This window comes from Hydra vulgaris, chromosome 11 (assembly GCF_038396675.1).
Source record: "Hydra vulgaris chromosome 11, alternate assembly HydraT2T_AEP".
Classification (NCBI taxonomy): domain Eukaryota; kingdom Metazoa; phylum Cnidaria; class Hydrozoa; order Anthoathecata; family Hydridae; genus Hydra; species Hydra vulgaris.
In genome coordinates, this window is record NC_088930.1 from 10347501 (window position 1) to 10363085 (window position 15585).

The following is a 15585-nucleotide window of genomic DNA, read 5'->3' on the forward strand; positions in this document are numbered from 1 at the left end:
GTTTCACATATATACATACAATTTCTCAAATATATTCCTATATATTTCACATGTATTCTTTCAATGTCTCACATAAATTCTTACTAAATTTAGAACATATTTTTCAAAAGTCTCACACGATGTATTATCAAATTTCAATTGTGGTTCACATATATTGTTACAATGTCTTATTGATACTATTGCAGAAAGCAACAATTTATAATATATTATGTGTTATTACATTTAACTTATAATGTATTTTTGCTGTCTTATTTTTAATCCTACAATGATTTAGTGTTGAAATTTATGTAAGCTATTATGTTAATAATATATGATAAAATAAAAAATATAAAGATATAAATTTATGTGTCATGAACTCTAATATTAATACAAGAAAAACAACTGTTTTTAAAAGTGACCTCACTTTTCATTACTAAAACAAATAATTTGATTAATATAAATAATTTGAATATATAAATTTATTACAATATTAAGTGATTATAGGATATATCTTAAATACATACTATAAACACACGTTATAAATATATATTATTAATAGGGCATAAATATTATAGTACACATTATAACAACAAATTAGCAATAATTCAATAAATACACTATTATTTTAAAAAATATTTATACTCTAGTTACAATAGAGCTGAAAACCTATTACGAGAGTCACGCCGTATACTTAGAGTACGCCTTCTTTGCATTTTTTCATCAGATGTCTCTTTATTACGAAACAAAGTAGGTGATTTATGATACTGTTCACTTTTTATAATACTATCTTTTTTTTCATCATAAATATATCTTCCGCTATATTGTAAACTTTTTAAGTCCTCAGAATTGCCAATAAATTTTGATTCTTTTATTAGACTGTCCATTATTTCATTTATTTTGATTCCTGTAACTGTGGATACATCATGAGTTACATAAAAATTCTGCATGAGTGATTTTTTCTGAAGACGTTCTTTTTTAGATTTACGCAGTAGGTCTGTTTTATTGCGTACTACAATAATTGGAATTTCAGTATAGTGCTTATTTTTTACTTTTGAAATAATTCCACGGAGTTCATTAACCCGAATGAAACTTTCTTTATCATCACAAGAATAAACAAGCATAAATATATCAGCTCTCTGAATAAATATATCACGCATTTTTGGAAACATATCAGTTCCTCCGAAATCCATAAACTCCATTGTAGTATCATAATCATCAACTAAAACTTTTTCTCTATAAATATCATAGCAGGTGGGAATATTTTTAAACAAATCTTGGTTACAACAAAGCTGTTTTATAACAGATGTTTTCCCAACGCCACTTTTTCCCATAACTAAAATCTTAACTGTTTTTTCTTTTCGCATCTCTCGCTTTTCTTTTCGAAATATTTCTTTAATTAAATTCATTACATTAAAATGCATACCGACACAATATTATTACAGTGTGTATAGCTAAAATTATGCCTAAAATATTAAATATTTTACTTTAGTTAATAGCATAACTAATGTCACAATGTGACAAAACAAAAATGTTAGTCCCAGGAGAGAAAAAAACTCAAAAAAAAAAGGACACCCTGAAAAACAGGTGGTTGCTTTCCTTTTTAACAGTTATGATATGTTATTTGAATAAAAAAAAAGTTTGTATAAATTTATATCGGATTTAATAACATGATTCAACTCATTTAAAATATGCCCTTCCAACACTTAAAACAAAAAAATTATCTCATAAAGAAACAACTTGCATAGAATGATATCACTAACTAATGAATTGAATATCCTGTCTTAAAATTTAACAAAAAATAAATAATTAAGCAGAAAAAAACAACCATTAAAATTTTTACAAATTTAATTTTTGACATAATTTTTATCACCGTTTGCTTACACCTAACTGAATAAAACTTTTTTGAAAAAAAAAAAAAGAATTATTATAATAAAAGACGGAATTTAATAGGATTAAATTTAATAGCAGCAAAATCATTAAGCATAATCATCATAATCAGTTCAAAAAATTTAGCAAAACTTTATATAAAAAGATATGAATACAATATAAAATATTTACTAAATAATAAATTATGAAAAGTTAAAATAACATTAATAGTTATAACACTTTTTATATTATAATATATTTAATATATATAAATTAGTATATATAAGGATATATATATTAAGCATTATTAAAAGTATATATTAGACAAAACCTACTATAATAATATGAATATAAAAATATGAGTATAATTTAAAATATAAAATATTTATTAAATATTAAGATCAAAACAACACTAAAAAAATACATATATTATCATACAAAATTATAATGTAGTATATATATATATATATATATATATATATATATATATATATATATATATATATATATATATATATATATATATATATATATATATATATATATATATATTTATAAAGATGATATAAACTAAGTGAAAAAGACAAAAATGATTAAATGTTGCATAATTCAATATGAACTAATTCAAATTTTATAATTTTTCATTTTTACAAACATTGAATTCATAAAGAAAATTATTAAAATTGCTTTCTCACTACTAATCTTGAAAACCTATTCTTAAAGTAGGTAATCAGCAATAATCTTTAGAATTTTTATTAAATATCTTACTTCAAGATGATTTCAAAATCATATTTTAAACTCTACAAAAGAACTAAATATGAATAAAGTTGGTTTCATATTTAAGTGTCCTGTGATAATTAATAATCTTTATATGCCCACACAGTTCAAAACAAATTATAAAAGAAAGGAACAGGATGTTGATAATTCTTTTTAAAAAAGGGCTTAAACTCACTTACAGAAAGCAAAAGGTCTTTGCTCTTTTCTGCCAATTTAGTATCTTCAGCTGAATGGCTGTTGGAAAGCAGAAAGTTCTGAAACAAAAAAATAATAAACTAGTAATTATATAAACAAATACTTCATTATATAATTACATCAGTAATAAATTATATTACATAAAAAATATATTATATAAAAACAAATAATTATATAATTAAAAAAGCAATTTTGTATAATATATAGTAAAATATCATATAAAAAATATATAACTCTATTATCTTAAAAGATAAAATAAACTATGAAAAATTTTATTTTATTATGAATCACTTAAAAACCTAATAAATGTTAAAACAACATTTTCTTTATTTCACAAGTATATTAAAAAAAAAAAAAAAGACAAATGTTTATTTCAAAAATTTGAAACAACAGAGGGAGTAGTTATAACCATTCTTATAAATTATGTTTTTATTGTTCAATTATTTCATTGTCTATTTTTTTCTTTATAAAAATCATCTTTGAATGAGCTATGACATCAACTATCCACAAGAATTTTTAAGAGCAGAACAATAATCTAATTAGCTATTGTGGAGTGTGTGTGGTTTGTGTTAACAATTTTTAAATGCAACAACTTTCAACAACTAATTTAATTTAGTTAGAGTATGCAACAACTGCTGAGAAAATAAAAACTCCTTCCCACTTTTTCTTTCTTCTACAAATATGTTTAAATGCAATGAAAATTTATTTGAACACTATATATTATTTTAAATATTTGATAAGTAATTATTTAATTAATAATATATTATCAATTAAATAATTACTTTAAAAAATAATATATTATCAGTTAAATAATTACTTATAAATGTTTTTAAATATATTTAAAAACATTTAAAACAAATAAAAACTTTCATAAATTTTATAAACATGTTTGTACTTGAGAATTTTGATTTATATTAATAAATTTTGTTGATATGTCTACTTATTTAAAAATAATATTTAATAACTTATTTTAAAAAAAAAACATGATTTTTTTTTTACTTTTTTTCAAAATTGTTAAACTTTTAATATTTAATGATGAAAATTCAGATTTGTTTTTTTCATTGTTTCATTTATTCAACTGATAGAATAACTTTAAACCAATTAAAAGATTAAACCAATAGAAAAGTTTGATCCAATTCAAAATGACAAAACAGTTTCAATAAAATAACCATTAAAATAATTTGATAAAACAATTTCAATAAGTAACCAATAAAATGATTTGATAAATTAAACAATAAAACAGTTTCATTAAATTCAACCAATTGAATCTTTTAGAAAATTTTAAAAAAATGAATATTTTTGCTGTTTTTAATTAGATATAACTCATTGAGAATGTCTGGCCTATTGTAACCTTTTTTATATTTTAGACATCAAAGGTTTCAAAATCCTTTGGTATGTCAAAAGTAAAAAAAAAAAATTTTAATTAAAAAAAAACATTACAACTAAGTAACCTAAAAAATTATAATAATGATTACAATAAATATAAATTTTTAATAAGCAATTGTATTATTACTTTTTTATTATAATTATATACAAGACTAGTACTAATTAAACGGGAAATTATTTTTATTGATTATGTTAAATTATGTGCAATTATTTGAATCTTTTGCTAAAGAAGTTATTAACATCAGATAAAGTATTTTTAATCTGATAAAATAAATTTTATTAGATATCAAAAATAAAATAAAATAAAAAAGGAGATGCCTAACAACTTTACTTATAACAATAATAATAACAATGACTACATAGACTACAAGTACAAAAATAAAATATAACTCCCTCTATCTCTCTGGCTTTCTCTCTCTCTCTCTAGTACCATTTATATATATATATATATATATATATATATATATATATATATATATATATATATATATATATATATATATATATATATATATATATATATATACATATATGTATATTGTTAAAAGAAAAACCGCAGATGCACCTGTGGATTTCTGAAAAGTTGGTACTTATCTCTTCGATTAAGAAACACTAACAAATTTTGGGTATCTCTTGTCCAATCCAAAACTGTTTGTAAAATATTCTCATGATCTTCCATAATGCGTTCTAAAAAAGAAGTAAACATAATATGTTTTTACAAAAATATATAGTATACAAAAATATAAAATGCAATCGTATTAAAAATATAATATTTAATATATAAAATAATATATAAAAATATATAAAAAACTCAATATTTGAGCAATTTTTATTCTTTTAGAAAAACAAAACAAAAAAAAGAAATTTAAATAGATTGAAAACTTGTTTTTTATGTCTAACCACTAATCCATGTAGTTATAAATAATTTTTCTCGTGGTATTTTAATTAAGTTAATTTTTTCACTTAATCTTGTTAATGTTTCTAACAATGTCTGAATTTTCTTTTCCACTTGAAATTTACGGTGAACTTTGATGTCATCTTGTTATATGTAGTTTTACAAATATATAACTACATATTAAAAACTATGACAGCTTTTTTTTTAGGTTTTAATAAAACATTAAAAGTATACAAGTTTATTGTTATGATTAGATTAAACTTAATTTAATTAAACATTAAAAGTATACAAGTTTATTGTTAAAAGTATACAAGTTTATTGTTATAATTAGATTACATAATACATGATTGCTATTTGTTTTCTTGTTTACATTATCAATATAAATATTATTTAATATACTTTTACATAAAAATATTTATTTCTTAAAACTTATATCTTCAGGTGACTATTTATTACATAAAATTATTTATTTCTTTAAACATTTTAATTAAAAGTATAATAGATGTCACTTAATAAAACAGCATTCTATTTCACACTATATTAAATTTCAAAACTAAAGCCAATTTTAAAAAATTTTACTTGGTAAAATTCTTTAAAAAAGAAAGACCCTCTTCTCCTAAAAAAAAAAAGTGTTAACCACCAATAACCTTTTAATTCAAAAAACATTTGAAAGAACCTGCAATAAAACTACTTCAAAAAAAATCATGTACTTAACTAGCCTCCTGGAGCCCCCAACTAAGTAATTTTTTTTATTTTTTTATTTTTTCAAATCTGAAAATCCCATTAAAATAAAATTTGATATTTGTGTTTTTATACATTTATATACACTATAAAACAGTTATTAGAAAAAATTATTGTGGTTAAATGTTGATATAGTGATAACATAGGTAATTTAATCATAGATTTTTTTTAAATTTCAATTAAAAGAAAAAAGATTCAAAACTATGAACACAAATTAAACTAAATGCAAACATCTTAAATTAAATACTGTTTTAATATTCTTTTACTTGTATTTATGTGGTTTATTTTCTTTATTATTTCCTTGTCTTAATATTATTTAATTTTATTTGTTTATTTTATTTAAGTGTCACTCCATTGACTAGTTTTTAACTATATAAGTGACACCGAACCTAACTTTGTAAATTATAATTAAATTTGTAATTTTTGATTTTATGGTAAATAAATGGATAAAAAATATATATATAATTCCATTATATATAACAAAAACATTTTTCTTAATACGCTTTTACAATCATAATAATTATTTATGTCAGAAGCAGCATACCCAATTACTTTAAAAAAAAGTACAAAACACAATTTCTCTGGGCAAATGTAATGAGAAGCAAATCTATAAGTCATGACAGATTTTCTTACTATATGACATTAAACAAATTTCAACTTTAAAATAACTTTCAAACAAATAGCAAGGATAACTGCTTTCAATATCCTTTTTGTACCTAAAAGCTTCAGTAAATTCAAAGAATTTAGCTCCATTTATTGGAAGTTCGGAATTGCTTGGGGTAGGTATAAGACTTAAGAAAGCACACATTTGATGTAATTGTAAGTACCACTTTAGACACATCAACCATAGCTTTTCTACTTTCAATTGGATTCTGAATTTTCTCAATCAGAAACAAAATGCAATTTCCTTGCCAAAGTCTACTAAACTTTTCACTATTGAAAAAATAATTTCTTTATGCGAATACCTGCACTAGGTTTTTTGCAAAGAAGTCTCCTGAATAAAAAATAGACTAGGCCCTATTTGTGTGTATCAACTACCTAATGCATAGTGACTTATTTGACATTACTTAAGGAAAGTTTCTTTATGGAAGTCTAGGATAATGATGCATGATCATGTTACATGGTATTAATTTGTGATCATGATACATGCTATTCATTCATGATCATGTTACATGGTATTAATTTGCTATCATGATAATATCATGGTATTAATTCGTGATCATGATACATGGTACTAATTCATGATCATGTTACATGGTATTAACTTGTGATCATGATGCATGATATTAATTTGTGATCATGATACATAGTAATAATTCGTGACCATGATACATGGTACTAATTTGTGATCATGATACATGGGAGTTTTATTTAAGAGAAGTTTCACAGATAGATGTCTGTTTGTCGCCACCTTAGTGAATATAAATTCCTTATTGTATGTTTTACATACTTTACTTAAATCCTTTTTCTGCACTTCAAGTCCTAATATTTCTAATTATTAACATCAATATTCACAGATCTTTAACTAAATTAATATTTTCCTTCTGATTTTCCTTAACTGTATCTAAATTTCCCTGATTTTTGCTGGTTGTATCTGAATTTTTCCGATTTTCTTTGATTTGGTAGCGACCCTGTCTAAAACAACAGAATTAACAGAACATAGAGATAGAGAACAACAACAGAATATCATGATATTGCCTTATTGTTGTTTTCTAAATCATTTTAAAATAATAATTTACACAGGTAAAATAAAATAAATTTTACTGTTGTGATTCTTTTAAATATATATAATAAGCAATTTTAGGGGGCCCATATGGAAATTTAGGGGTCCTTTTGCAAATTTAAGGAGTTTTTTTTTTTTTTTTAAAAAAAGTAATACCAAGTGGAAAAAGATTTTAAGGCCCTAATGACAGGTTTTGAAGGAAGGGGGGGGGGGGGGTCCTCTAATCTAATAACTACGCCACTGCTTGAAATTCATATAAAGGAAACAAAATTTTTTTCTCGCACCATTTCTTTCAACAAAATAATCAACTGCATACTTGTTTCCTCTATTCATATTATTTTCACAAAACTCGAACACACATTTTCTTAAGAACTCTTTTGCAGTCATGGTTTATAATTAAAACTTTTAAAATAATAATACATAATTATTTTAAAACATAGACATAATATGTATTTTTGAAGTGTGTTAAATCTAGTTTATTAATAAAAACCACATAATTGAACTATTTCAAAATGAAGTCATTTTGAATAATTACTTATCACCCATTAATTAATTATTTTAACCTAAATATATTTTGTAGTAAAAAGTTTATTTTTATTTTTAAAGTTTTTTTTTGTCCAGTTAACAAAACTCAAAATTATAATTTTTATTTGAATTTTTAAGTCATTCTAATCTCAGAAAAATAACTCTAATTTTACATTTAAAACATTTTTATTTGCGTCCACCATTTTGTAATGCATCATAGGGATAGGATGGGTAACTAACTACAAATATCTTCCTTGGGGAAAAGATATTTATTATATTTGGATTTAAACAGAAAGTTTGTTAAAAAGGATCATACAACTTAAAAAAAGCTTAAACTTATTATTATAAATTATTAAATAGTAATAATAATAATGATAATAATAATTATAAGTATAAGCTGCAGCTTAAAGCGGAGTTGGCCAAAAGAATAAGGCCAACTATTACAGCTGGATTGTATATAAATAGTTTTATATTATTTTTATGTGGACATCCAATTTTAAATGTGCTAGCTGTTTTTGATGTTTTTTTGACATTGAGTTTTTTTCTAGTACTTTATTCCAAGTGATAAGTACTCGGTTTAAGAAGAAATGTCCTCTTTGATGACAGTTTTGTGTTAACTGTTTGATCAGTCATTTTTTGTTTCTTCTATCTGCACCAGCAGGACCAGGACAGTATATTTACACAAAAAATGCATTAATTGGTTGGAGAAATATTGAACAAAAATAAAACATTGCATTGATTTAGCATATAAAAACATACCATGAAAGAATAATAAATGATGACGAAATAAAGCTCTTACCCATACTCAGGCCAGGTAACTTTTCAAGAATACACCAATTTGGACCAACTTCAACATCATCTTTACTCATCATTTTTTGAACAAGATCTCGAGCAGACCACGTTTGGTCTATCGCCCAAGTTTTTGATGTTTTTAAAGGCTCATTGAAGACTTTGACGAACAGCTAAACAATTTTAAAATAAATTGAAAAATAAAACAACATTTTTTAAAAACTTGGGAAGTAAATAGGTGTTGAAAAACACCTCTTTACCTCCCTAATGCCTCAGGGAGGTAAAGAGGTGTTTATTTTTCACCACTACAGTTAACTCCCAGGGGAATACCACTACAGCTGAGGTTACTAATTTTTTTAATATATTTTAATGTTTTTAAAACTTTTTTTCAATGTCATAATTCTGAAACACAAAAAAAATAAGACTGCAGAGAAACAAAACTTTTTTTTTAAACTTTAGATAAATGATTTTTATTTTTCCCGCAATTATTTAGGTGCTCCCAGAAGTCCTTACATTCTAATCACAGAGCACAGTAGGAGAGTATTTAACTAGAAGTTCTCGACTTCTTCTGTACCAATGTGATTTATTGGGCTAGAGCCGGTGTTGAACCTGGAACCTCTTGGTTTCTGAGCCAGAACTCTAACTACTTTGCCATAGCTCATAAAAATTAAAGACAAAATAAATGATTAGAAATAAAAACTTAAAAGAATTTTAGATTATATCGCTAGTCAAACATGTCAGTTAATAATGTAGTCTCAAAAGACTTTTATATTAATTGCTTTGGTCAAGACCCTAAAAAATACCCTCAACTTGGGAAACAAATACCTTCAAATTAAGAAACAAAACACAAACCAATACACCTATTTAATCAAATCATTTTGTAGGTCCCTATATTTGTATCAACAAACAAATTACATTTATGTTATAAATTTGTTATAAAAAAAAAGAACTTATAAAACAAATCAATATTTAACAAATATTTACAAAAAGTTTTTAAAATATATACTTTTTGAACATTTGCAGCTTTCATTTTCTCAAGTGCTATTCTAATTTTTTCACTTTTTAATTTGGCTTCTTGTTCTTCTATTGATAGTTCTTGTGCTACCATGTCAGTCTGAAGACTTTCTAATCTTACTTTCACGTCATAATTAACCTTAAACAAGCACGTAAAATTAAACAATAAGCACATTTACTAATAATAGATATATAAAAAATTCAATAATAAAATACAGAGATGAAAAACAATGAAAAAAAAATTCATTATTTCTTGCCCTTTAATTGCAAAAATAATCAGAAATAAAAACTTAATAGAAAAAAAATTTTAACATAAGTTTTTAAATATTACCGATGAGTTGGAACTGTTTGATTGAACTAATTGTTGTTTTTTCTCTTCATTACAGGTCATATTGTTTTTTTTTAAATTAGTAGAATTTGATTCAATATTACGCTCCATAGCACACAAATCTTCCAGCAAAGCATCCAAATCAACTTCAGGAGCTTCTAAAATTATGACAGTCAATTTAAATTATTACATTGCATTATTACAAGGTTGTTAATATATTTCGCTCAGTTTAAACAAAACACAACAAAAAAAGAGTAGACAAATAATGAGAAAGACTTATTTATGCTATAATAAATTTCCTTAGATACTAACTGCTAATTCCTCAGCTAATGTATGTCCTAAAGTTCTTGCAGTCAGCCATTTAATTATGACAACATCAGTTACATTTTATGCAAAACTAAAAAACTACCTTTAACTTCTCTCAAAAATTTTAATGTTTGGACAAGAAACAAGGAGGAGAAATAAATCCTTATTAATCTTAAGTGAATAAAACTTGAACTGAAGTCCTTGAAATAAACATTTTCAAAAAGTTTTAAACATTTTTCTCTATTAAATTAAAGATCTGAGCTTTGAAACCCCAGTAGTACATTCCACATCCTTACTGTACCTCAGTAGTACATTCCACATACCAGCTTTAAAAAAAAAATTCCTAAGATTTTAAGTATTAACAAGACAATTAAAAAGCCTAATAATATTTTCACTGAGAAGATGTAGCTTCATGGAAAAAAACTTTTAAATTCATTGGGTAAATATAAAAGTAAAATAAAAGCAAAAAATTATATGCTGCATTATAACTAGCAAACCAATACAAGTTATGATGCAGCAGATAATTTTACTTTTTTAATTTTATTTTTTCAAGCATTATTGCAATTACTAGTTGATAATCTAATCATTCTAAGCTGATAATCATTCTAGAACATATTCTATGTTCAACCTGAAAATCAAAACTTTGAAATCACCTTTGCTAGCAGGGGCAAGGATGAGTTAATGTTGCAGTTTCTTTCCCAAAATAAATAACAACCAACTTTATATTTAAAGCATGAAAATATTTATTACTTAATTGCAGATCATTTTAGTATAAGATTCTTGTATATTTAAAATTTTTATGAGATTCTTGTATATTTACTTTTTGAAGAGATATTTAAACAAATTTTCAAAAATTCAGATCCTGTATCAATTCCATAAGTATTCACTTTAAAAGTTTCATCTTGGAAGTCTTCACCAGACCTGGAAATTTTTTAAACTATTGCCTTCAATATAGCCTCTCTTATCTTTAAATTAAAAAAATCTTATATTAAAATACTATTACAAAATAATAAAGTTTGTATCATGTAATGTTAGTGATGAAGTTTGTAAAAACACCTATAAAAGCAATCCAAACATTTTTGCCATTATACAATCTTCTTCATTAAAATATCATTGTCCTTAAGTAATAAGTGTGCCAACACTTCTTAAAACTGATAATAATGTCTCTAACAATAGTTATTACCAAAAACTTCTTTTTATGTTCAGTGTACAGCGACAAAGAATTCTGATGAAAGGATACCTAATGAAGATGGAAAAAAAAAAGGAACCTACTTGAGTATCATTAGTATTAAAAGAATATAAAAATATATGGTAAAATATGAGAGCAGAATATTAAGAAACCTTTTCACAAAGTAAAGTTAGATTATTGTTATTTTATGCAGCAGTAACTTGTCTCAGTAAATGTAAATGTTTCAGTAACTTGCTCTAATAATATGTTGCAGTAATGTATTCCAGCAATTTTTCAGTATAACGAAAAAATGGCCACGTATATAATCAAAAGACTTGACCTAGCAGTGCAGTGTTGAGAATCCAAGTTTAAGGGCTCCTTAGAGATTACTTGTTCATCTATTATGATTGCAGAGTTGATCATTTTTGATGGTTTAGGTTTACATGTTACATGAGATCTTCTTTTAAATCATTCACATAATATTATCTGTCTAGGTCCTCCAGTCTAATAACTACATTCAATAGCTCATCCTTTAAATTTTCACTTGATATTCTTTTTTCTTTAATAAATGATATTATATATTTCCACTTCATCTTGCTTGATTACCAAAATAAAAGAATATATATATATAATTTAAACAATAAAGGAACTTTAAATTTAAAAAAAAGAAAACGTGCAATTTATAGCTTTTTTAGTTTATTGAGAAAGAAAACAAAACATGAAAGAATACTGAGAGAAGAGTTGTTGCCATAACTAATGCAATTTGTTTGTTTTTTGCATCACAAAAAGTATTTGATTATGATGTTTTAAACAAATAAAAATTTTTCTGCAAGCTACTACTTGCAGGTAACAAACAAAGTATTTTCCTAAAAATTTATATTTCCTCTAACTAAAATTTTACCTACAAAGTAGTAAAAACCACCGCTAACAGTAATATATATATATATATATATATATATATATATATATATATATATATATATATATGTATATATATATAAATATGTATATGTATATATATATATATATTTATATATATATAATATTTATATATATATATATATATATATCTTCCTGATGATCCAGCAATGGTGAAACTTCAAGTCGAAGATAAAAGTTAGATAAGTGTTTTTTACTAATTTTTATTTATATATATATATATATATATATATATATATATATATATATATATATATATATATATATATATGTATATATATATATATATATATATATATATATATATATATATATATATATATATATATATGTATGTATATATATAGATAGATATATATATATATATATATACATATATATATATATATATATATATATATATATATATATATATATATATATATATATATATATATATATATATATATATATATAAATGAAATAAACTTGATGCTTTTCATTTTTGACTAAAGTTAATAAAAGTTAATAAAGTTAATAAAAAGTTAATAAAGCAAATTGCTTTATTACAGAATAGAGATGGAGTCCTTCTTGGAGCAAAGTGGTGGATCCAAGATTTAAAAGAAATCCTTTTTGCTTAAAGATTCTAACTATTAATCAAGCATGATATGACAAGGATAATGCTACAAGAAGATGTTATAATATATCTTAAAATCTATATTTTAATACAGAGTGATATTTCTCAAAGCAAGGCACAACACATAATCTAACATAGCATTTGAACCAAAAGTAATGTGATTTGTGGCTAGATAGCTCAGTTGGTTAAAGCGCCAAACAAAATATTAAAACCTGGACTGTTGCGCAATACCAGCTTAAATCCTACCACCACCAAATCAGCAGTGGAGTAGTACTTTGGTATGCAAAAAAGTTAATAAAGGAAGCTATTTTGGATTAATCTTGATGACTATTCGTGTTTTTATTTTTTTATGACTGTTCCTATGCTAAATAATTTTTTTGGATATAAATTATTCATAAGCAATTTATATCCAAATGCATTTTATTAAATTATAAAGTATGTCTGTAATTGGCTTGTTCATAAGTTAATAATATCTTCAGATATAAAGTATGTCTGTAATTGGCTTGTTCATAAGTTAATAATATCTTCAGATATAAAGTATGTCTGTAATTGGCTTGTTCATAAGTTAATAATATCTTCAGATATAAAGTATGTCTGTAATTGGCTTGTTCATAAGTTAATAATATCTTCAGATATAAAGTATGTCTGTAATTGGCTTGTTCATAAGTTAATAATATCTTCAGATATAAAGTATGTCTGTAATTGGCTTGTTCATAAGTTAATAATATCTTCAGATATAAAGTATGTCTGTAATTGGCTTGTTCATAAGTTAATAATATCTTCAGATATAAAGTATGTCTGTAATTGGCTTGTTCATAAGTTAATAATATCTTCAGATATAAAGTATGTCTGTAATTGGCTTGTTCATAAGTTAATAATATCTTCAGATATAAAGTATGTCTGTAATTGGCTTGTTCATAAGTTAATAATATCTTCAGATATAAAGTATGTCTGTAATTGGCTTATTTTATTGATATAATTCAGACATAAGAAAATCTTCAGAAGATTGTATAGCAAGATGTAGCATAAAATTCGAATAAACAAAAAAAGTAAAATTAATAAATAATAAAACTAAACAAAAAACAGTGTTTGAAATTAAAGGGAATTTCATTTTTTGCAAAATGTATATACAATAATTAAAACAGTAAAAAAAAATTTTAATATTAATGTTCAAGAGTTTTTAATTTAATATTCAAGAGTTTTCTGGTGGAATAGTTCACCATTCATCATTAAATAAGATTTTAGTTTGTTCTTATAAATAGTTATGTTTTTCTTGTCAGGGATGTTATTTGGAAGTATATTCCAAAGTTTAGGACCATAGTGGGATAATACTCGATTACCAAAACGATTGCTGCATTGTGTTTCCTTTAATTTTAGTGTTCTTTCTGACATTGATTAGTGAATTAAATTGCATAATAAGAATTGTTTTGCTTTGGATATTTTACTCAATATATTGTAGCAGTTTTTAACAATCTTATTTATTTGTGTTTTTAAAGATAATTCATTGTCAAGTATCACCCCTAAACGTTTTGCTGAGTTAACAAATATAATGCACTCCTTGTTAATAAAAGTACCTTTAATAATAATATCTTTTTGAATACTAGGTGGTGCCATAATTTTTTTTTTTTTCTGATTGGTTAATACATAAGAATGATTCACTTATCTATTTAGATATATATTCAAGACATTTTGGTATATCTAGGAAATGCATTTAGAGTTTGATGATCATCTGAGTATCCAAAAGTTTTTACATTGATTATGTTCAGATATTTGTATAGTGGTCTCATATGATATTAAAGAGTTTTAGACCCAGGACTCTACCTTGTGGTGCTCCTATTTTACATTTTGGTTCGTGGAATATGAGTTACCAATTTTAACTTTTTGAGTATGGTCAACTAAAAATGATTCGAACCACTTGCGAATGGAGTCAACTATAGCTATTTCACTGGTTAATAGTCCAAGTAGTTTTTGCTGATCAATAGTGTCGAAGGCAGCACTTAGATTAAGTAACATTAGTTCTGAAGGTATTTATCAAAGAGTTCAAATTGTCATTGCTAAGCTTAAGTAATAGTGTATAAAAAAATAGTGTTTCAGTTGAGTGATGTTCAGTTGAGTGATGATCATAATTATGATTATAAAGACAAAAACTAGAGAATAAAAATAATAAAAACTATAATAAACAAAAAAAAAAGGAGAATAATATTCAAGATGGAATTTATCTTGAAGACCCCAAGAAAACAGAACTCAAATATTAGCTTAAAATTATAAAACATACAAATATGGCATATGTGTAACATGCTAAAAACTATGTAATGATTAAATATGGAATAACTTTTCA

General features: G+C 23.8%; 2 protein-coding genes across 2 annotated transcripts in view; both read right to left on the reverse strand.

Moving 5' to 3' along the window:
- The window catches only part of LOC100212965 (amyloid beta A4 precursor protein-binding family B member 1-interacting protein), a 44624-nt gene that overhangs the window by 16141 nt on the left and 12898 nt on the right, over positions 1 to 15585 (reverse strand). Inside the window, exons 4-8 of the mRNA XM_065810048.1 lie at positions 10222 to 10376; positions 9883 to 10029; positions 8887 to 9049; positions 4769 to 4890; positions 2802 to 2876 (exon numbers count right to left, since the gene is read on the reverse strand). Of these exons, the coding sequence (XP_065666120.1) occupies positions 2802 to 2876; positions 4769 to 4890; positions 8887 to 9049; positions 9883 to 10029; positions 10222 to 10376 (662 nt within the window). The remainder of the gene's footprint in view (positions 1 to 2801; positions 2877 to 4768; positions 4891 to 8886; positions 9050 to 9882; positions 10030 to 10221; positions 10377 to 15585) is intronic.
- LOC136087393 (ras-related protein Rap-2a-like) lies at positions 385 to 1419 on the reverse strand. Its single transcript, XM_065810049.1, has one exon. The coding sequence runs from the start codon at positions 1398 to 1400 to the stop codon at positions 627 to 629; it is 774 nt and encodes a 257-aa protein (XP_065666121.1). The 5' UTR covers positions 1401 to 1419; the 3' UTR covers positions 385 to 626.